The sequence below is a fragment of the Tinamus guttatus genome, unplaced genomic scaffold (genome assembly GCF_059628265.1).
Source record: "Tinamus guttatus ecotype Peru unplaced genomic scaffold, ASM5962826v1 Tinamus_guttatus_pri_ptg000459l, whole genome shotgun sequence".
NCBI lineage: Eukaryota > Metazoa > Chordata > Aves > Tinamiformes > Tinamidae > Tinamus > Tinamus guttatus.
The window spans coordinates 10,419,675-10,441,334 of record NW_028288993.1 but is presented as its reverse complement, the minus strand read 5'-3'; the positions used below and the strand labels follow the sequence as shown (position 1 = coordinate 10,441,334).

Below are 21,660 nucleotides of genomic sequence, written 5' to 3'. Positions count from 1 at the left end.
GGGACGGTCCCGCGCGCTCAGCGAGGCAGCACAACCAGGGGCAGCTCGTGAGCCCGCAAGGACCTTCTCTTGTCGCTGCCCTCCCGCAGGACGCGAGCGCCGACACAGACCTTGGACTTAGGCCTGCAGCAGGCGGCAGGAAAGTGTCCACCTGCCCTTAACACACCCAAACGTGTCTCCATTCCCTCCTTGGAAGAAGGAAGGCACGGATCCAGATGACTCTTGCCTCACTGATGACAGATACTGTTCCTGCTGGAGCTCTTCAGCTTTCCAGGTTGGCCAGACACTCATCTCACTGTTCTGCAATTCGCTCTTCCAGGCCTGTTTTTCAGCACCTGCCTTGTTGTGGGGATGCAAGTTACAGGTGCCAAAATCCTACCGCTATAAATTAAAGCTCTGGTTTGTGGCACAGTGAGCTGCTGCTTGGACATCTCCAGGAGCCTACAGTGACCTGCTAACCCGGAATCCAAACTGCAGCCACGCTCAGGAGAGCAGGGCTGGCTGGGAATCAGCCTTGGCCAGAGTGTCCTGCTGACTTCCCAGAGGCCACTCCTCTGCACACAACTCCCACACCTTGCAAAGAGCAAAAAACAAACAGAAAGAAATTGCCACAGTTTAGGTTCTCTCTCCAGTTAGGGGGACAATGCAAACAAGCCACAGCTGTCAAAAACCAAGGCCGTTTCCAAAGCATCCAGAACCCATTTTTAACAAGTTCTCCATCTTACAGAGCTCCAAACCTCCCAAAGCATTCCAGAAATAGTTACCTGTGTCAATCAGATTCTGCAATACAACAGTGAAAACCTATATGTAATGTGTCAAAACTAGCCTCCGGGGAAAGTGCAGGCTCCACAGCACTAGATTCACATGGACACACCTGACCACGCCAGAGGAAGAGGCTGGTGCTGCTGGTGACTGGCTACAGCAGCAGGGAGCAGGGCATTCCCTTAGTTAGCCTTTATGGACAGAGGTACTACAGGGGTTGAAGTCAAACTCAAGCGCTCAAAAGCCCTAGAAAGTGCTTTATTTTTAAGGAGACACTGCCCCAGAACACATAGAATGCACCTGGAAATCTTCTCTGTTATTTTCAGTAATTGCTCCAACATTTGAAGTTGCCTTTGTTCACACAGAGCTGCCCAGGTGAGAACAGCACTGCAATTAGCTCTTCCCTAAGACCACTTGGGTGGAGAACTGTCTAATGAGCATGTGGAAACTAAACCACAAGAGCCTCTATCTTCTGCTAAGCGAAGACTCCTATGAATTTATGGCCTAGTTAGCAAATCACAGCACAAAAGGAGATTAAGCTGACCCCATTTCCCCTGTCCAGGCAGCGGAGGCAGAAACAGAAGCAGAAATCAAAGCGCAGCACCAGAAGGGTTAAACCTCTTGTGCAAAATCTCAAATATTTTTAGAGCCTGAGTGTTACTAGGTGGAAGGTGCTCAAGAACTTCTTAAGAGCCCAATATTTCAGTAAGGAGAGTTAACTCTTGACAAAATCCTCCAGCCTTATCGAAGTGGCGGAGTTTCAGTGTGACAGAAACAGGGGCAGGAAGGGTGGCCGGAGCCACCGTCTCTCCCACCTACTAAGAGCTGTTCTGGGGAGTGGAGGAAAGGGTGAAGTCTGTCTGCACGCGCTGTGCCTGCGCTTGTAACAGCCCGCAGCAAAGCCAGAATCCAGCAGTTATTCCAGGTTAGCTACAACTTATTCTCATTCAAGGATTGTCAGTTTTCAGAGTAATGCCAAACATTCCCCTCGTTAGTCAAATAGATACTTCAGCAAGTGAGATATCTGAGCTAACAGAAGGCATTAATATGAGTGCTTTGAACAAATTCTCATGCGACCTGGATGACCACAAGGAACTACAGGAGCTGCAAAGACGATTCCATCTGAACAAAATCTGTTCTTTTCTTACCTTCCCTATGGACCAGAGCAGAAAAATAAAACAAACTTTGGGTCTGTCCGGGTTATCTTCCCACTCAGGCTGACAACACCATCGCTGGCCAACTATGACCCCATCAAGTCTTGCAAGGAATAAAGCTCCTTGGTCATAGACTGCAATTTCTTACAGGTTTCCTGGCAGACGGGCTTTGCAAACGTTTATCTCCAGCACCACATGGGCTGCAGCTTACACAGACCAGCATAAGGAAGATTGATATCTGCAGACTGTTCCTCCTTGCTCTGCTGATGTCATCGTGCTTAAGTTTACTGGAAAACCACTTAGGATTCCAGCAAGGCAAAGCCAAGTTACCAGCTTCAACTAATCAAACCATACTGAACCATGTCAAGAAAAAAATACAAAATATAATACAACAACCAGGAAAAAAAAGCAGGAGCAAGAACAAAAAAAAAGTCTAATAATTCAGGGAAAGAGCTGGTATCTTGATGGCCTTTATAACTATACACAAAGCAATGTACCGTCTCCCCGGCAAGCACAGGAACAGGCCTTTGTGCTGCCAGTGTCAACCCAAGTTCTCGGATCAACTGCCAAAGTAAGTAGCTCACTTCTCCCAACTGTTAGAATCCCAGCCCAGGGATGCCGGCCGGGAAGCGTTCCAAATCACCAACCCCATCGGCTAAGCACAGTGTGTTGCGCCGCCCCGGCAGGCAACCTTGATGTAATTGGACTTTTTGTTCTTTATTTTAGAAATCAGATCAAGTCCCAGTCTCGGGACGTGGTACTTTTTCCTCCCTTTTCCCCCTAAACATTCATTCTGAGCCTCCCTGTAACACAGAGCTGACAAGTGACAAGAACAGACAGTTCAAGGTTTTACAGGCAGCGTCTCAGAAGTGAGTTCATTATTTCCTGCTGTGCCACGGGCTGCTCAAACAGGACACACTGCAGGAGAGCCCGCGGAGTAAGTGTCACCCATGGTCTTTAAGAAATGGTACTGCCTGTTAAAAGGTCAGATAGATACATCAAACTCAACCCTTTTTTCTTAAATCCCTATGTCAAACACTGCACTTCTATTGGGATCTCCAAAGCTACTCTACTTAGATGCATCAATATTTTGGTAGGATGACACAGAGAAAGAAGGAACCTGATCTCCAAACTTATAAAGTCCTTGGCCTCTCTTAGGCCTTGTTTGAAGCTGGGAAGCTATTTTAAATGGAGGGTATAAGAGTGTAAACATCTGTCAGTGACCAACTGCAGTGAAAAGTTGCCTTGTACATTCCATACAGAGCACTAAACAATTAACATTAATGTTAGCAACTTAAGTGGAAGGCTCAAAACAGTAGGTGAAAACGTACAGATTAGTTTTCCTTCTCCTCTGTTGTTGTCAGTGGGGTGGATAGGGACCAGGCAAACAGCTTTGTTTTGCTTAGCCTGAAAAGAGAAATGGAGTGGGAAAATCATTATGCACTTGGAATTTATGACATGAACATTGTTAATTTTTACTCTTTACCAAGCTGTGTTTGTACTTGAGCACCTCTTTTTGCACCCAAATACCCAACCGCAGGAATCTCCCTGCCTCCCCTTCTTTAACTTCCAACTTGCAACGAATCTGCTGATCTTAGGATTGCGAGTGGCCTGTTCCCACCCTTTTCCACACCAGAAATGTTCCCATCGTGTTACCGCTCCTGCCAACCATGTGGCTACTGGACTGAGTCACAAACATGGTAATTATTGCCTTAGGCCACCGCTCCAACACAGTATTTCAACAACAACTTTACAGTTTCCAGCCATCTGCCCCCCGCCAAAACAAACCCATTTCTTACCATTTGCAAGGCAGGAAAGTCTACAGGTAAAAGCTTAACAAATACCCTGGCAAAGAGGTTTACCAATTTAAAACAAACAAAAAAGGTGGGAGAGGAATGAGAGTAATTTTGAGGCAGGTAAGTTCGGGATTTGGTTCACAGGATTATTTTTCAAACTGTTACCCAGGCAAAACAGGTAGTACAGGAAGGTTTCTGTTAGGGGAATAAATCTTTCTGCCTGCATGGAATGCTTTCTATGAGGAAACAGCAGCAAAATTGACTATGATATAACAGACTCTAGCCAGGCACTGCTTAAAATTGTGTCAACTTATCTAATGAACACATAAAATGATATAACATAATCTAGAATATGTTATGGTCAGCCCTGCTAACAGCTACTTAATTTGAAATGATAGGTTTACACTAAGTTCAAAGCCACCTAAGGACACTAAGTTTAAAACCCTTAGAGAATGCAACTATTTAATTTGTCTTTAGGAGATAATTGGCAAAAGTATAAATAACTGCGTAACCTGAAATTACAATGACAGACACAGCTTTTCCATCCCCTTACAATTCAGACCTAAGTAAGGAAATAAGGGATTACCCAATAAGAAATACTCACTGATTTTGCCCTCTGTGGCTCAGTTTCAGTATCGCCGAGCTCCTGAGAAGTACGGCTGCAAGAATCACTACCAAAAAAAAAAAAAAAAAGAGTCAATGAGAAAGATCTTTATTAAAAAGAAAGGAAAAAAAAAAGTCATCTATAATCAGCAGTAGCAAAAAAGGAAAAATAATCAATTAGATGAAGAACATTTACATTGGCCAGTAGTTTTCAGTGCCTTCTATTATCTCTGTTTCATAACTCTTAAGTTCCCAAGATCTAGAATCAGAATTATAAATAGTGAGTGTGTTTTAGGTGCTACCAGTATTTCACAGAATAAAGCATGGACAAATGGCTTACTATTAAACAAGATATCTTATTTTTTTTTTATTTAGATAATTCTTAGCCACATCTGAGCCACAAAATCATATTGCTTTTGCATTCTTGTAAATTAAGATCTTATTAAGTCTCTGTAAGGGCCTTAAGTTTGAAGAAATTCTGTCCCTCTGCATTGCTTCCAAGTTTTTCCAGTCTTAAAGTAGGAAAGAATTCAAACCTCTTAATGACATCTGTGATTTAGAGTCTGAGACAGGCGAACTCAAACAAACACTGAAACTCTATCCTTTCCCAAGCCCTGGGACTGGCACATTCAGACATGACAGGGCGGATAAGCTACCCCTTGTGCTGCCCAACGCGGTGGATGGCAGGAGCATTCCAGCCTCGCCCGAGGATTGCTTCACTCCGGGGAGTCTGTATCACGAATCTGACACGGTCTCAGCTTCAGCCTTTGGCTTTCTGATCTTCCTAGCACAGGATTAAGGGACAGAGTGAGCTCAGCTGCTCAGGGGCTACCTGTGTTGTATTTCCTAAACTAGAATTCCAGGCACAGAATTTGTAAGTACAAGATCTCCGCAAAACCAGACCATGTTCCAGAAATAGGTTGCTAATGAATGCTCGTTAATGGGTAAAAAAAATCCCCTCGGAATTCTGAAGCCAATGCTAAATATATCTCTCTATACAATCTCAAATGCATTCCACATATGGCATCTTAAATTCCCTTATTCATTTACAGTACAATTATTAGCAAAGACAACACACAAACTATATAACCCTAACATAGCAGTTGCTTACAGAGCTATTATTTGTAAGATGACTAAACTTTTCCATTAAGCAGCAAGTTCTCAGGAAAAAAAGAAATAAAAGAAAAAGAAATATAAAGGATGACTTAGGATGGCTGTTAAAATACAGTGATATTAAGTGTACCTGGACTTGTTTTCTACAGCTACATCGAAGCACTCTGCTGTTTTCTTTGCATCACGCTCACTTTGCAGTAGTTTCACCTCTGTTCTAAGCAAGGGGTTATCAGATTATCTGCGGACAGACTGCAGAGCAGTTTAGTGAGTCTGTGGTTCTCCTGTTTCTGTTTCATAGAACGTTTCCTGTTCTACACAAAAACTGCTTCAGAGAAGTGCGGAAGCTGGTGGGTCCCAGCTGTGAAGGCAGCTCTGATTAACAACCTCTTTAAAGGAATCATTGACAATGGCTGAGCAGCTAACGATGCAGGTCACATCTCATACACTTCTCTCCTCAAATCTTAAATAACGTCACCCTTCTTTAGTAAAATTAAAACTATTCGTATTTCCAGAAAAGATGTGGAATACGCAACTAAGAAGCTAATGAACCTACCTAATTTTCAGAAGCAGAATTTTATTTGATGAACAACTGAATGTGAGGAGAAAAGGAGACAGTACAGAAAAGGCTATTTTAAATTTGCTTGTACGTGTGTAATGCTTATTTCTGTAATGAAAGGCATGTAATGAGAGGAAATCTACTTATGGTGTCACACAACGATGGCATAAACAACTGAATTTTTCATAAGGCCTCTCATATACCACAATGCAATTATCAAAATGTCTGCTCTAATTGAAATATAGCTATTTGGTGTATTTTACGAAATACTAGTCACAGTTTATCCTCATTCAATCACTAAAATGTGCTTTTAATAACACGTACTTTTCTGTTCCATACAGTCTTCAAATAAGCACAATTCAAACTGGTATTAGGGAAAGACTTGAGGCCCCAGGAGAATGGACACCCAGTTGTTGTTTTCTTTCATTGCAGGGGTGTTAATAAATACACTGCGTGGTCGTCTCCTGTGTAAGATGTGATATCCTTGACTGTTTCCAAGAGACTGTAACACAACTCCTGTTCTTTTTATTATGCATTTTTCTAATGCATACAGTATGTAGCACAGAGGTAGATACACTTTACCCTTATGTGTATTATACAACTATAATCAAGAGGAAGTCTGTTTTCCAGGGGTTATGTTTTGTACAACATATGATATTTCCCCCAGGTGATCTTTAAATAATTTAGACTTAAAATCTGTTCCAGTGTACCTCTGACGACAGGAATCTAATTACCTTTAGAAAGATTTAAAAAGTAAAAAGTTCTGGCAAAGTTTTGGTAACCAAGGAGAGCAGATATAAAAAGAAAAAAAGAGCAAGAAGTATTTCCTCCTCCTATAAATGAGGCCAACGGAACTGAAAGTTTCTGTATTCTGCAGAGAAGTTTCAAGCTTGAAGTTACTTAAAGAGATGATGCTGAGAATTTGTACCTGAAGGCATGCAGCTCTTCAAGAGGTGAGGGAAAATAACTGAATTCAAATGTTATGGGACAGAAAGATGAAGTGTATAAACATAGCAAATCTAATACTACATATATTTAAAAAACATTAATATTTCTACGGTAATGCAAGTGAAAAGGGAGGAGTTCCTATTCTGTCAGCACTCCATAGAGAAGGAGTAGTGTTTTGAGTCCTTGCTGAATGACATTAGTAACATACTGAATTAAAACAAAACTGCGTTTGGAAATAAAACGTTCATGTTGAGACTTTAAGTGATTACAGAGTTGAGTAAGGAGTGGGGAAGTTACTGTAACTCTCCAGTACTAGCACAACGCTGTAAGCGGAGACATCAGCCAGCTCCGTAAGTGTCCTGTGAGTCAGGGACACCTAGGGTACAAAACTTTTCCTTTCCAGAACACGTAAAGCCAGATAAAAGACAAATTAATTGAATGTACACAGCAGGACAGTGCTGCTTCCAGTCCCACCCAAGCAAGTCCTCCAGACTTCAAGGGGAGTTTGTGTGTGAGCCCAAATAGTAGCATAACAAAAAATGGAGAAAGACCTTTTTCACAAAGGAATACAAACCACTGTATTTACACATTAATCAAGCACATTTAGTCCCCAAAACAATTTAGTTGTCGTGTTCATCATCAACAAGCTTTTTAAACATTTTAGATGCTAATGCTTTTAGTACAATTTTTAAATACATGTTGCAAATAATGTCTAACATAGTTTAATACACTTAATAAATAAGCATCAAGAATCTTCATGGCATTGAGATGAACAGACCTGTTAAAGGGTTCTCAATATCCATTAAGGGGAGGAGAAGAAAAAAAAAGAAGTCTTTTGTTACTATAAAATTGTACTTGATGTTCTTCAAAGAAGAATGGCCCTAACTGTATGTTCAAGTGCCAAAATAAGCATCAGTAATAGAATCCTTTACTGCATGCCAAACCACTGTTCTTGATCGGCCCACTGAGCTGCCTCACTGTCACTGCCTTCCAAGTCCCCCTCTTCTCCACTCCCTTCCATATCATCCACATCTTCTTCCTGGGTTGCATCTGTTGGACTTTCCTCTTTTTCCATTTTCTGCATTCCTTCTAAAGACTTCTGATCATTTGGATCCAAACTGATGAGAGAAAGAAAAAAAGAGTGTTGCACTAAACCCTAACACCAATATAAGGAAAATCATCATCAAGAAAGTCTCATTTTATTTGCTGCACTTTCTGTTTAAAGATTAAGAATTTATTAACGATACAACTTCACCTCAGGCTGATAAAAACACCAAACACTATGTCTTTGTGCAAATTATTTTGAATGCCCCAAAATGCACCTACTGAACATTAAATTCTTCCAGAAAAGTTAGCCAACTCTTTCGGACAATGCCAATTATTAATAGTAAACTAGAGTGGTTACAATTCAAACGTCTATGACCAAATATAACATGAACAAGCTAAAAATAGCTTTCCCATTTAATGTACATAGAATATTGTGGGCATAATGCCCTAGATCTAGGGTAACATTTCATGATAACATTTAGATTCCTGATGTTTCATTGAATCACTCTGCTTAAACTTCCTTAATTGTACATGTATATACAGCATCTTCCAGTCTAAAAGAGTGGAGCCCAAGGTACTTACACTATGTAGTAATTTAGTAACTGTAAACAAATCCATGCCTTGATTGTTCTGTTAGTCCAGAAATTGCATACCTGGTGACGTGCTTAGCATTAACATAGGCATAAGACTGCAATATTGACTTTTCTCCTTAAATTTTGCAGTTCAGTTCAAAACATTCGGATCAAAGTTCACTAACAGAATGTGACTTAAATGTTTTTGCTCCAAAGGAAATGGAGCCTCTGATGAGCATCCCTATCAACTTGCAGCTCAGTTCTTGTACTCGGGCAAGTGACTGCTGCTTCTCAGAAAGAAATGGGAATTTCCGCGGTCTCACGTTTACCTCAGGGCGATGCTGTACTGGTCCATGGCTTCCTGATACTCGTTGACGGCTACAAGAAAGTCCCCCAGGATTCGATGCAGGACACAGTCACTCTGATTAGCCAGTGCGTTCCTCAGCAAAGCGATTCCATCTTCATACTTCTGTTCTCTACCTGTTTAGATACAGAACTATAGTTTTAGTTAAGAGCTTAGATAGATCTCCTACCAAAAAATAAAAAAAACACAAATAATATTAACAAAAAGCAACCACAACAGACATCTATCTCTTCTCTCAGAACTATCAGTAAGCTAGATAGTAGTAATTTACTTTTTGTAAGCTTAACTCTTAGGATTGTTCTTTGTTATGCTAAACTCATGAAAATATAATTCTTTACAGCCAAAGCATTTAGTTTGCAATTGTTTCAAGTGCTGCTGAAATGTCAGTTGTTAGTCTGAAATAATTCCTGTACTTTTTCCTTCAGAATAGAACTGACATCTATGAGCTCTAACATCAGTGGAACATTCTTCTCACTGATAAGGTGGTAGAACACTTGCATATAGAATGGTAGACCTCAAAAATTGTACATGGAAAAAAAGAAACTTACTAAGAAGTTCTGCTTTCTTTACCACTGCTTTAATGTAATCAGGTCTTTGTGTCAGTGCTTTGTCCAACAACGTTTTTGCTTTTTCCTGCGTGACTGGGTCTTCAAGACAGACTGTTGCTAACAGTGTGAGTGTCTGGGCATTTGCTCCCAGAGTTTTGTACACGTTATTTGCCATAACCATAGCTTCACGGATACTGTTAGATGCTAGATAACATTCGATGAGACCTGATGATAGAATAGACAGTTTTATTATTCCACAAGTAACGCATAATACTGTCTAAAAACAGCAGACTTGGACCAGTATCATCCATTTCACCTTGCACGACTTTTTTTTTTTTCCCTCAGAGCTAATAATAGTAATGTAAATCTTCTCTTAACAAAAAGAAAAAAATGAAAAGAAAAAAACAAAACAACCACCACTCTGAAAACATGAATATTTTTTCCTTCTTCTCAACTGCTGGTCATCTAAGCTTGTTTTATTTAGGAGACGGAATGACAAAATGAAACTCTGGGTACAACTCCCAGTTAACGTCATCAGTTGAAATTGATCTACTCAAAACACTTAAATTTGTTTACACCCAGATTAAATCAGTTCAAAAAAAAAAAAAAGAAAAAGAAAAAAAAACTCACTGAAAATCATACTTATAAATACATGTATTCCCTAGATTTTCTCATCTGATTGCTTCTACCACACCTTTAAAGGTTTGAGGGTAATAATAATTACTAGACAGTTAACAGGGTCAAATCCCTCGTCTGCCAATAAAAATAGTGACACCAACTTAGCACCAACACCAACACTGCACGTGAATGGCTCTTACTTCACCTACCTTCATAGCAATCCAGCCTGCAAGGTGCAAGACGTATTGCTTCACGAAAGTGGATAATTGCTTCCTGGACGCGACCCATATTCCTAAGAGCAGCTCCTTTCAGTAGCAGAGCTTGAACACTATTACTATTAAGTTGAATAGCTTTGGCTCCTAAATATAAGGCACGGGAGTATCGTTTACTGTAGAAACTATGACACCTATGAAAAGACAAGACTGATTGTAAACAAGTATTGCCTGTGGTGCCTATATACATTCATGGTTTGGCAGGGGGCAGTGTGTGTGTGAAAAAGTCAGGAGAAAATACTACTTTTTTAAAAGTCAAAAAAAAGCAATGTGATATTGTTACAGCTGTTTGATATCACATATCTGATAACTTCAAGAACTTTAAGCATATATAGAAAGCAACCAAAACAGATATTTATAATTAAATAATCGCCAGAATGGAACACGCAGGGTAGAAAAGCACCTTCTGAACACCAAAAGCTGAATCCCCCACATCATATGTAATCCACTTCAAGCAGCAAATCAAGAGCTGAGGCAAAAAAAGGAAGAAAGGCAAGAAACATTACCCAGAAACCACCCAGGGTTCTGCATGCTGATCCGAAATGTTGAAGAGACGGCAGCCCAAGTTCTCTACGTCCTCTAGTCGACCTTCACGTGCCAATAAATAACCATATACATCCATTCCTAAAATGAAATGTTTGAAGATCAATGTTATCCAAGTTATTCATTACAAAGTTTAAATTTTCATACAAATACTTATATCAAGGCATTGGATCAAGGATCCAATGGAATTTAGGCACGAAAGCCAATATTTTATAACTTTTCTGAAGTCTTTTTTTTTTTTTTTTTTTTTAGAATTAAGACTCACTCTCTGATAAATTTACTGTGCAGAAACACAAAGTGATGAAATGCTACAGCCTCACAAAAGATTTTAAACAAATTTATATTTCCTGATTCTGTTCACTGCAACCTGACTTGTGCCAAGAGCAGGGGACGATGTAGAACAGGGCCACTTTTGATGGCAGCAGAGGGATGTACTGATGTCCTACTGCTGAAATTATGGTACAACTCAGTGCAATCATAGGCCTCATTCCACCAAACAGTATGAGGAAATAAAAACATTTTAAAGTTTTATTCTCTTAAAAAATTGCAAAAGTTAATTCACAACAGAAGAAAAAAAAAGCATATGCTTTTTGTACTAAATTATTCTCAATATATAACTATGCTATCTGACGATTACAGTTTTAAATTACTTTCAACACAAACATCTACTTTACCACCGCCAGTTGTTTAACATATACAACTTCTGAATGTAATTCTGAATTGATAAACAGGGACAGCAATATTCAATATTGCACTAAATGCTTAACTGCATGTATCTGCTGCTGTAATGTTACCCAAAAGATCATTAGCTAAATAAAATCCGGGTGACATTTCTCTGAGGATTTACAGTTACTCACCTTTTATTAGATAAGGATCCAGCATTTGTGCTTGTTCAAATTTTAAAATTGAGTTTTTATTATCTCCAGCCCTGAAGTACAGGTCTGCTAAGCTCCCCAGTAAATCCACATTATCCCTCAGGAGCGACTTTTTCTCTAAAGAGCTTCAAGAGAAAAGAAATGTCTGTTAAATAAGTGCCATCTTTAATATAATTATATATAAGCATTATGTATTATTGGATTACATCAGGTTCTTGGAGCTCTTACCAAATGGTATTGATTGCTCTGGTGTTATCTCCTGTATGTACAAAAGCATATGCCTTGATCCACACCGAGAGCCAGTCCAAGTTAGGAATACTCTGGATTACATTCATTGTCATGGAGGCCACTTCAGCACCTTTCACCGAGAGCGAGAGCAGGCCTGTTTGGAAAGAATCCGTACTCACTTTCAGTCACCATAAGCTGCTTTGGAGACAAGTTAATAGACCAAAACCAGAAAAGTCCATCCCATGACAAGCATATACAAGTGGTTTGTTACAGTGTTCTTTATGATTTGCAAAATGTAGACATTACACATAAAATGCAAACGGGAGTTACTTAACACACAGATATAATTTGAATTGTAACAATTAAACACTGAAATATTTATGTGTGCAAAATACCTACCTAGTATGGCATCAAGTGCTAAAGGGCACTGTCTCAGTACTTCTTTATAGCTAGTAACAGATGAGCGTTCTTGACCTGCTTTTTTGTATAGGTTTGCCAACATCATATTGATCTACAAGCAACAGAAGCATTGGTGGGGTCAATTATGAGAAGGAGAAATACTAAGAAAAAAGTCACAACTTTGTCTCCAAGCATGCCTGCCTCCCTCCCACCTGCTCTGGGCAGATGATAAAATTACCTGTTCTTCTGAAATCACTATAACATACTGTAAACTATAAAATAAATTTTTCTTCTTTCAGAGTCCAAAGACAAAATTTACATTCTTTTGTATTTGTACAGTGCATCTTGCAATCTCAGTGTTTTGCATATATGAAGTCGTAAGATGGGCGTTTATATACGATGCCAAGAAGGACCTGCATATCCATTACATGACATCTTTCAGCGTTCTCTCCATATCCATGGAAGTCTTCAACAAAAATGGCTTAGGAAGGCAGAGAAAGTTTCTGTTTAGCTTCTGAATAAAATCATAATGATGAAAGAACAGAAATGATTTGAGCTCTATACAGCACAACTAGATTTTTTTTTGCTACAGTATTTTTACTAGTGTGCATGGGTAAGAAGTTGATTGACTTTACGCATTAAACCTTTAAGCCCTGGTATCATAACTAGGTCAGCAAGCAAGGAGTCAACTTATCTGTCCCTGCAGGTCACTAGGGGATCTCAGTATTTAGCATTACCTAAACTTTTAGTAAAACGGATTTGAAGAATTTGAGAGTATCAGCATTTCTTCTATGTGCCAGAGTCTTCAACCTTTTAAGGATCTCACATGGTTCAAACTCTATGAGGAGGAGTAGCACTCGATTTGTTACACACTGCATTCTCTGGTGCAACTATGCACAATTCAAACATTTTGATACCAACTACAATTTAGCAACATTTAACTAACCCAAAACTAACACAATGCCATTATACCTGCAGGCTACATTTTCATTTTTGACTACAGATTCAAGACTAGCTCATCCTCTATTGGTGACCAAAGTCCACCGGAACCAACCTTTGGGGTCCTCTGTCTGGAAGGAATCCCATCAAGGATAGCAATGGCATCTTTGTCCTGCTTCAGCATTGTGTAACACTCGGCCATTTTATATTTCACTTCAATTTCAGATGGTAAACACTGAAACAAACAAACATTTAAGTATGATGTTGTTTTAGTCATCTAAAAAAAAAAAAAGTTAATGAAAAGCTTTATTCACATTTACACTGCAATAAAGTCACCAGTATAGCCTACTGCTGGTTCATACTGCTTTTGTCTACAAATGAAAAACATGAATTACATGTACTAAAATCTCATGTTTAGTATATTAGATCAAACTAAGTTTTTCACTAGAAAACAGTATATTTTATATTTAAAATATCAGCAAGCATCTTCTTTAATGCATGCCTTATCCATTCTAAGTCAGCAAAATTAATTTGAAGGGGTGCCTGACCACCTGATGTAGCACATTAGTTAGCGTTTAAATACCTGGCTCTGGGGAGTTGATGCAGTGTTCCCAGTAGAAGGTCTTACTTTGGATGTTTTACTTAACGCCTTTTTCTGCTGCAAGGCCATTGTATACTTACTTACAGCATTTCTATATTCTTTGTCATGGAAGAGAGAATCAGCATGATATACAAGGAGTTGGTATTTCTGAGATGGTGAAAACAATTCCCTAGAAGAAATGCAAACAGAGAGGCTAGGATCAGCTAACTGCATAAGTACAAAAACTTACAGTTCCAAAGTATTTCTAGCACAGGTTTATCTGGCTTCAGCTTCCAGCTGTTGCTGCTGCTTTACTGCAGCGGAAGGGTCCTAGGATAAATTGTATTATCTCCTCACAAAGGGATCATCTTGCCACTTTCTGATAACAGTGTACAAAGGTAATTGTCATTTTTGACATATCATCAGCAATGACAACTGATATGTAGCTGCCTGGCCACTGCTTTCCATAACAGAGTGACCTCCATCCTCCCCATCACAACCAAGTGCCCTTTAAAGCACATTTTCTTTGAACAGACTCAGACTTCAAGGCAACCCAGTTCCTTGCACAACTACCCTGAGCCCAATCCACATCCTATATTTGACAAACCATCTTTCTGTAACAACTCCAACACGCTTACAGGAGTGTGAGTTAAGTTCTCAGATCTCCACTACGGCTTTAATAAGCACCTCAGAAACCGCCCGCCCCCCACCGCCAAGGGGCCACTCACGGGTTGTTGCCGCTCATGGTGAGGAGCAGCCCGCTGAGGAGCCGCACGTTGGAGTGGAGGCCGGCGGCCGCCATCTCCCGCACGTGCTCCACCACGCTCATGCTGCCGGCGGGGCGGGAGGACAACGAAGCGGCACCGGCACCGGCGTCGCCGCTCTAAAATGGCGCCACCGAGGGGTCCTCGCGCGCCGCCGCCCGCGCCACTGCCCGACAGGCGCGCGGGGGGCAGCCCGACACAGCGCCAGGACCCCTCGCCGCGCGTGCGCAGGAGGGGACAATCTCGCCGTCTCCGCCTGAGGCGGCGCCATTTTAGAGCGGTGCATCCGCCGTCTGGCCTCGCTTTGCGGACTGTCCTGCCGCCTCTGCGCAGCTCTTGTGGCTAGAGCGCTTCCTCCTGAGCCTGTTAAACCAACTGGCCGCGGCAGCTAAGCGTGACAGAGGTCTCGGAGATCGTGAAGAACCTGCTTATAGAAATAGGTAACTAAGGAGAAAGATCTTGGGAAGTGTGCAGTGTAACTGTCCAGGCCGGGCGTCCTGGCAGGTTCCTTAGGGGTTGCGATTAGAGGAGAGACCTCACTGGGGCCTTCATTAGCTACTAAGTGTAAACCAAAAGGAAAACTGGCTCTTCACTGCAGTAATAGGGTTGAACTGTCACACAGCATCACTTCAGTCCTGTCACTTTTTTCTTTTTTTTTTTTTTGCATACTTAACCAAATTGCTAATTTATTTTTCTCTCCTTTATTATTTACTGCAAAAAAGAGAATGCAAAATATAACAGCCCTGTTACTACCACTCCCATTGAAACGAGTGGAAGTATTTGTTTTTCCTAAAATGTGCTGCTATAGTAGCTTAGTGAGGAAGAGTAGAGTTCTTAAAGGGGACAGGCATAAAAGCCTTGCTCCATGTGAGGTTTGGTGGTAGTAATACCAAAAAAAAAAAAAAAAAAAAAAAAAAAAACACAGGGAGAGAATGAAGTAGATGTTACCAGGAAGGAAAGGAATGGCCCAGGAGAGCATGCTGAGCTCAGATTCATACTTTTTCAATAAATCGTTTGGTTGATCCAAAAAAACTCAGTTTTTGCCAGGATCATACTATGGTTGGATTTGACTAAACCTACCTTTGCAAAGGCAGCTTGGACTAAGGTAGACATAATCTGTTTATTTGAAGGTTTTTTTTTTTTTTTTTTTTTTTTTTCCTGCAATCCAGTGCTGTTCTGCAAAGGAAGACCTGTATAAAAATCAAGGACTGCAGACTGCTGCAGACTACAGTCCTGGTATTAATCCCTTGTTTCCAACATGAATGATTTCCTTCCTGTTGATTACTCTCTATTACACAGTAATGAAGGGTTTTCACAAAGACAGAACTTGGATTTCTTTGAAGACATGAAGCAATTACCACACTAATTACAAGCTAAGTTTATTGGGGGGGGGGATAAAAATCACTGCACTTGACAACAAAGCATGAGAGGCACCTTTTTTAGGGACACATGATAACGAAACTCTAGCCAGTAGAGCAATTCCATAGCCCTGTACACATCTCCTCTTTTTAGGCAGAAGCCCTTATTTAAATGCTAGCTGTAGCCACTGACAATAAAGCAGCTGAAACAGCATATTAGAATCATTTATTAAGCACCAGCTTAATAATACTTGTTTACAGTACTCAAGTGATTTTTTTTTTCCATCTCCCTCTTTTCCTCATTGACTGATTTATTTTTTCTTCATAAGCACTTAATTGTTGCATGGTACAAAATGTATTTGAAATAAAGGCAAAAATACTTTATACACCTTGTGGAAATGCCTAATACTGTTGCTGCTTTGGTCCTTCACTGCCCAGGTCCTGACAGACTCTTGTTCATGAACTGTCTCTTCACAAAGCAGATCCACCACTGAAAAAGCAAATATGAAATCAGAAGACACACAACAAGACTAAACAATTTAATCAGACACACATATTAGCTCCTTGCTTTCTAAAAAACCTAAAATGCATTTTCTAATTTAGTGTATTACAAAATAATTTTTCTAATTATTACCCACATCTTATCCCTCACTCTTATCTTACTTCTCTCCACATGTTTCTGGAAGGAAAACCAAATCTCTCATTAATTCTGTGAATATCGCATTAAACTCTTACCTTACTTGGCTTGTCACTTTGAGGATCAAATACTTTTTCACAAAGACGAAGACCAGTTTCTTGTCTCAGCTGCTGCAAATAGGCCCTCATCACCTCTGAAACACAGCACAAGCAAAGAATAGTGTGTAAACTGAGGTAACAGGGAAGCATTTGATAAAACTGCCTAAAGCAGACACTGCATGTTTGCACATCTGCAGACCCTGGCTGGCTGTATATGTTTATTCAAATTATAGCCGTATTTGGGATTGTTACGGTATTTGTATCAGTAAAGCTGACCATCTAAACTGTTCTCTTAGTAACCTTTGCTCATTGTTGTGGGATTCCTGTTCTGCCAACACAACAGTTCGCTTGGGCTCAGCTACAGGGTTTAGCTAGCAGTAATGTTGATGTAAAAGGCAGATTTGCTCCTTCCTGGTTCTACTGGAGCTGCAGATTCAGAGGAGTCACTGAGCCCAAGGTCAGAAAATTCAGGTTATGGTGCACTCAGAGCCAGAGCTACAGATCTATAAGGTGCACTTCTAGTCATAGCTACAAAACATCACGCCAACACAAGCCTTCAGAGGTGCTTTTTATTCTTACCTTCTTCCTGCTTGTTGGCAGGTTTGGCATAGATGGCATTAAGTGGAAAGCCCGGCTCCCCAGGGATCGGGAAGTTAGTGATTCCTAGCGTGTACATCTCTTTCTCTCCTTGCCCTTTGGAGTTACACTGGGGGGGAAAAAAAAAGGGCAAATGATTAAAGATATGAGCAAAAGCAATATTTAACTTTAGTTAAATATTTAATCAATCTGTAACATAAAAATATCATCAAGGATAGCAATGTAACATTTTTTTGGCATTCCACAGCTTCGGAATATCTCTGGATCTGACAAGAGGTACTGAGGTGAACAGTACAACTTGTGCCACTAGGAGGAGAATGACATCAAATGTTCTCCTAAATACAGTCTCCAGAGCACATTCAGTTTCCATCCTTCACCCAAATTCCTCTCTCCTACCTTTTGCAGCTTTTTCAAGCACTCAGAAATGTAGAGAGTTACGTAGATCAATGTCCTGTCAGCCTCATTCTGCAAAATAAAAGCAAGCACAGTTCTCAAGTACTGCTAAGAGTTAGGAAGACTGGAACTGATAAAAAACACAAAACAGGAATGAGTAAGTCATTTTTAGCCTACAGTTTTCTCACAAGACAGGAATTAGCAATTCAAGACATTTATCCAAATTTAAGAAATAAATGAGAGGAAGGGCTGTTTTTATTATCTGGTGCAACTGCTGTATTGCAAATAAATTTATATACACAGCACCAGATCTCCAAAGACTTTCTGAATGTATAATATCTCAAAAAATTACCTTAATTTCATAATTTTTGAAGAAAACATTAGCTTTGAAGTAGTAGATGGCTTCATCTATAATGTCTGTGTCCTTAGCTAGCAAAAAAAGAAATAGGGATTTACACAGTGGGCCAGCATACTACATTCAGTCATAGCTTTATTTCATTGAATTACATAAAAATGATTCTTGCAAAGATAATTATCTTGCTATTTACAAACAGCAGAAAACACCACTATGCTGTAACTATTGTGAAAGTGTGAAAGACTTGCAAATTCATACCGTAATATTTAAGCTTCTTTTAGCAAGAGTTTTAATTCCCTTCCTCTCCTCTTCCCCCATTATCTCACTTCACAAAGGGCAAAAAATAATCAATTTCACATCGTTTCCTTCTATTTGAGTAATTTATGGCCATGAAAGTCTTCTGATGGCAGACAGATATTTTTGGAGAAAGCACAACACCACAACCAACCATCTTCATTATCCTTTTTGGGAAAAAAAAAAAAGGCGGGGGGAAAGAGCATATAGTCAGAAGCTCACTTGGATCTTTCACCTTCTTTTGCTGAAACACAAGAATGCCTAAATCCGGAGATGATTCCTTTTTCCAACTGCAACACCACACTAGTGTGAGATAAGCCTGGGAAGCGCTATTTGAAGTGCTGAAATGGAATCTGTTTCAGGCTACCCATAAAACTTGCAGTGACTCAGGATGCCAGAATTTAAGTTTCCGTTTCTGAAGCTGCATGCTCTAAAGTGCTGTCTTAACTCCCCATCCTGCAGCGCAGCAGGGACTCTCAAGCTTCAGCCCCAGTGCTGCTTCTCTTCAGGTCAACCACTACTTCCTCTTACGTCGGACGGTCCACGCCAGTTACAAGTTCACCTCAAAGCTTACTGAAAACCACAGTGAAACTTGACTGTAGAGAACCCAAGGAGGAAGCATGAAAATGCTTTTTTTTTTTTTTTTAACTTCTACAGCAAGAGAATTGGGGAGTAAGGAACAAAGCTTTTGTTTTTTTCAGATAACTACTGCATGGTAATTATTTTACTGGGCACCACTGACAGAAAGCATAAACCTGAAATGCCCAGTATACTGAAGCAGTGCTAGAGCTGGCTTTGAACAAACTGATGTGATTATGAGCAATATGAAAACAAATTTTCAAAGATTACTGTAAACTTACTTTCCCGAGGTGCTGGGCCTTTGAACTGGCTTCTGATGGGTAACAATGCCATGTTCCCAATTAACTTGGTGTCAGAGTCCATTAGAGTTGAATGGTAGGCCTGTGGACAGAAGGAAGACTAGTTATGAATGTTATTGAAAACAGGTATTTCATTGTCCTCGTGGCAACATAAACAGGTCTTAATGTCTCCTGGATGTCCCTGGCTCAGCGTTCAGTCAGTGATGCTTCCAGCAATTTCACTTTGCACAAACAGATGCTAATTTCATATTAGATCTAGCTCTCAATGAAATGCCGGTAAAAACCATAAAAGAATCAGCACAGATACTGTTTATCGTAGCAGGAGTGGAAGATATAATGAAACTGGTGTGGTAGATCTACTTGCACTTGCTTACTGTTCTCCTGTCTAAGTTAGCAGGCTTTCCATTAAGTGTGCAAGGGAAAATTAGTTTTTTAAGTGACTTGGGCTTTAAAAAAATATTCTATTTTATTCCATGTCTGAATAATAGTAGTAGATAGTAATAAATCCAGGCTGATCACTTATCAACAAAATTCCAAAACAGTCCAGCTCATGTACTTTAAAACCAGTATTTGTCAGTGACATATATATATATATATCTTTGTGTGAATGATAAGGTTCTTCGTGGAAAACAGATTTTTAAAGCTTGACAAATTTAACTGAAGGCACCATCCAAATATTTGCACTGCACAGTTCCAGGCCACTAGAAAGCCTCCATCTCTTCACAGCTGTTATTTTGCAGGGGCCCTCCGAGCGCATCTGGGGGGCGGCAGCAGCACTTGACAGGAAACCAATTTATTTCAACATGAGGAAGATGAACTAACCCATAGTAAAGTGCATCTTTAAGGCCATCTTTCTCACTGGAACCAGCCAGGAGTGCCCAGAAATGTTGCTGTGGCGGGGGGGACTGTCATTCTCCTAACTGCAAACACACAGCTAGCTGCACCCTAAAGAGGCAGGCAGGATCCCTCCCGGGAGGAAGAGGAGGATACCGGCCTCGCAGCAGCCTCCCATTAACAGCAGTCCCTTTGCTAGCCAGGATCCCTGCAGCTGCCACCCTGTCTCTCCCGCACGCAAGTGCTCAGGCCAGGCCCAAGCAGTGAAAGCCACTTCCTGCTGTGGCAGCCCTGGGACAGCCGGCAGCGGGTGGCACCCGCCCTGCCAGGCCTGCCCGCTCTCGCCCGGGCCCTCTGCCCTCTCTCCGAGCAGCTGGGGCAGGCAGAGCGCACGGAGCGCGCGGGCGCGAGCGCGGCAGAGCCCCCTCACCGGCATCTCGACGGGCAGGGCGCAGCTGGGCAGGGCCGGGCAGGAGGGGAGCAGGGACAAGCTCGCAGCAAACCTTCCTCCTCCGCCTGCGCTGCAGGAAATGAGGCAGCGGAGGCGGTGCGAGCAGGGGAAGCGGGAGGAGAGGCCAGGCGCTTGCACCGCCCAGAGCGTGCAGCTGCCTGCAGAAACACAGCCGGGCAGGGGAATGCTCTGAAACCCCACACGGCTCTGGCGTTCGTTTGCCTTTTCCCTCTGGAATCATGTTCCCCCTTTCCCTCTCCCTTTGCATCAGTTCATGTAAAGCCCTCTGTGCAATGGTGCCTCTTTCAAGCAGCTCTGAGATACTTCCTCAGTGACAAAGGCCAATTTCCCCTCCACCTCTGCAAAGATCAGAGCTTGACAAAAGCTCACAAAGCACACCAAATCGTCATGCACCAGCAGGCACACCAGATCGGGCCCTTGGCTTGCAGCCAGTTTTGCATTGCATGCTAGATGTGCAGCACTGCTGCATATCCCATGCTGGGACCTGACCTGCAAAGTGTAGCTAGCCAGGGGGGTCTGAGCACCCACTGTTGCACTGGGGATAAGGAAGAACACAAGTGGAGCCATGTTGGGCCAGGGATTTGAAGGAATATACTCTTCTTGGAGCCTTGCTGAGCTATCCGCTCCTCTGTTATAATCCTGTCATTCCCTTTGACCCAGCACCCTTAATTTGTTCCCAGGCAAATGACAAAGTATAACATCACTGCTTGTGTCAGGGAGAAAAAATGGGGAGATGTGGAACCCATAAAGCTGGCACAACGGAGCACACAAATAGCAATGAGGCAGGTACGCACAGCAGGAATGAGGTAACCTTGCATTTGATCGGGTGGCACAGACCGATGCCACCTCTGAAGATTGTTTTTACTTGCACCTAGTTACTTCTGTGCATATGTTCTTCAAGAATGAAGTGCTTTAATATTGCTTGTGTTTGAAACCTGTGCATGTTCTACTATACAGGTCACGCACACTGTCCATAGCAGGAGTGTGAATTCTCTATTCAGGGCAGAAAAGCAGCTACTTATCTCACCACAGTGAACATGAAACAGTTATCTTCTTCAAGAAG

The 21,660-nt window shown here is 41.2% G+C and overlaps 2 protein-coding genes across 4 annotated transcripts; both read right to left on the bottom strand.

The window, feature by feature from the left end:
* Positions 1-7,484: 7,484 nt before the first annotated feature.
* On the bottom strand, positions 7,485-14,752 carry ANAPC7 (anaphase promoting complex subunit 7). 3 transcript variants are annotated; one of them, XM_010214007.2, is made up of 11 exons: positions 14,646-14,752; positions 13,921-14,107; positions 13,453-13,572; positions 12,399-12,510; positions 12,000-12,153; positions 11,754-11,896; positions 10,860-10,977; positions 10,291-10,487; positions 9,464-9,688; positions 8,881-9,031; positions 7,485-8,050 (listed from the first exon to the last, which is right to left on the bottom strand). In XM_010214007.2, exons 1-11 carry the CDS (start codon positions 14,744-14,746, stop codon positions 7,861-7,863), a joined length of 1,698 nt encoding a protein of 565 aa, XP_010212309.2. In that variant the 5' UTR covers positions 14,747-14,752; the 3' UTR covers positions 7,485-7,860. The 3 variants fall into 3 exon arrangements, with proteins under 3 accessions (XP_010212309.2, XP_088388672.1, XP_088388673.1); XM_088532546.1 differs by lacking the exon at positions 14,646-14,752 and having other exon boundaries at positions 14,019-14,054; XM_088532547.1 differs by lacking the exon at positions 7,485-8,050 and having other exon boundaries at positions 8,917-9,047.
* Positions 14,753-16,076: 1,324 nt separating this feature from the next.
* ARPC3 (actin related protein 2/3 complex subunit 3) lies at positions 16,077-20,674 on the bottom strand. The gene is made up of 7 exons (XM_088532545.1): positions 20,556-20,674; positions 19,274-19,373; positions 18,117-18,193; positions 17,768-17,836; positions 17,354-17,480; positions 16,775-16,869; positions 16,077-16,529 (listed from the first exon to the last, which is right to left on the bottom strand). Exons 1-7 carry the CDS (start codon positions 20,559-20,561, stop codon positions 16,467-16,469), a joined length of 537 nt encoding a protein of 178 aa, XP_088388671.1. The 5' UTR covers positions 20,562-20,674; the 3' UTR covers positions 16,077-16,466.
* Positions 20,675-21,660: the final 986 nt, after the last annotated feature.

Coding starts and splice junctions, on each gene's coding strand:
- ANAPC7 (XM_010214007.2), bottom strand. CDS start 14,746: ATGAGCGTGGTGGAGCACGTGCGGGAGATGGCGGCCGCCGGCCTCCAC. Junction 14,108..14,645: donor ACCATGAGCGGCAACAACCC/GTGAGTGGCCCC, acceptor CATTTCTTCTAG/GGAATTGTTTTCACCATCTC. Junction 9,032..9,463: donor AAAGAAAGCAGAACTTCTTA/GTAAGTTTCTTT, acceptor GTATCTAAACAG/GTAGAGAACAGAAGTATGAA.
- ARPC3 (XM_088532545.1), bottom strand. Junction 17,481..17,767: donor GCTTGAAAAAGCTGCAAAAG/GTAGGAGAGAGG, acceptor TTTCCCCCCCAG/TGTAACTCCAAAGGGCAAGG. Junction 16,530..16,774: donor AAAGTGACAAGCCAAGTAAG/GTAAGAGTTTAA, acceptor TTGCTTTTTCAG/TGGTGGATCTGCTTTGTGAA.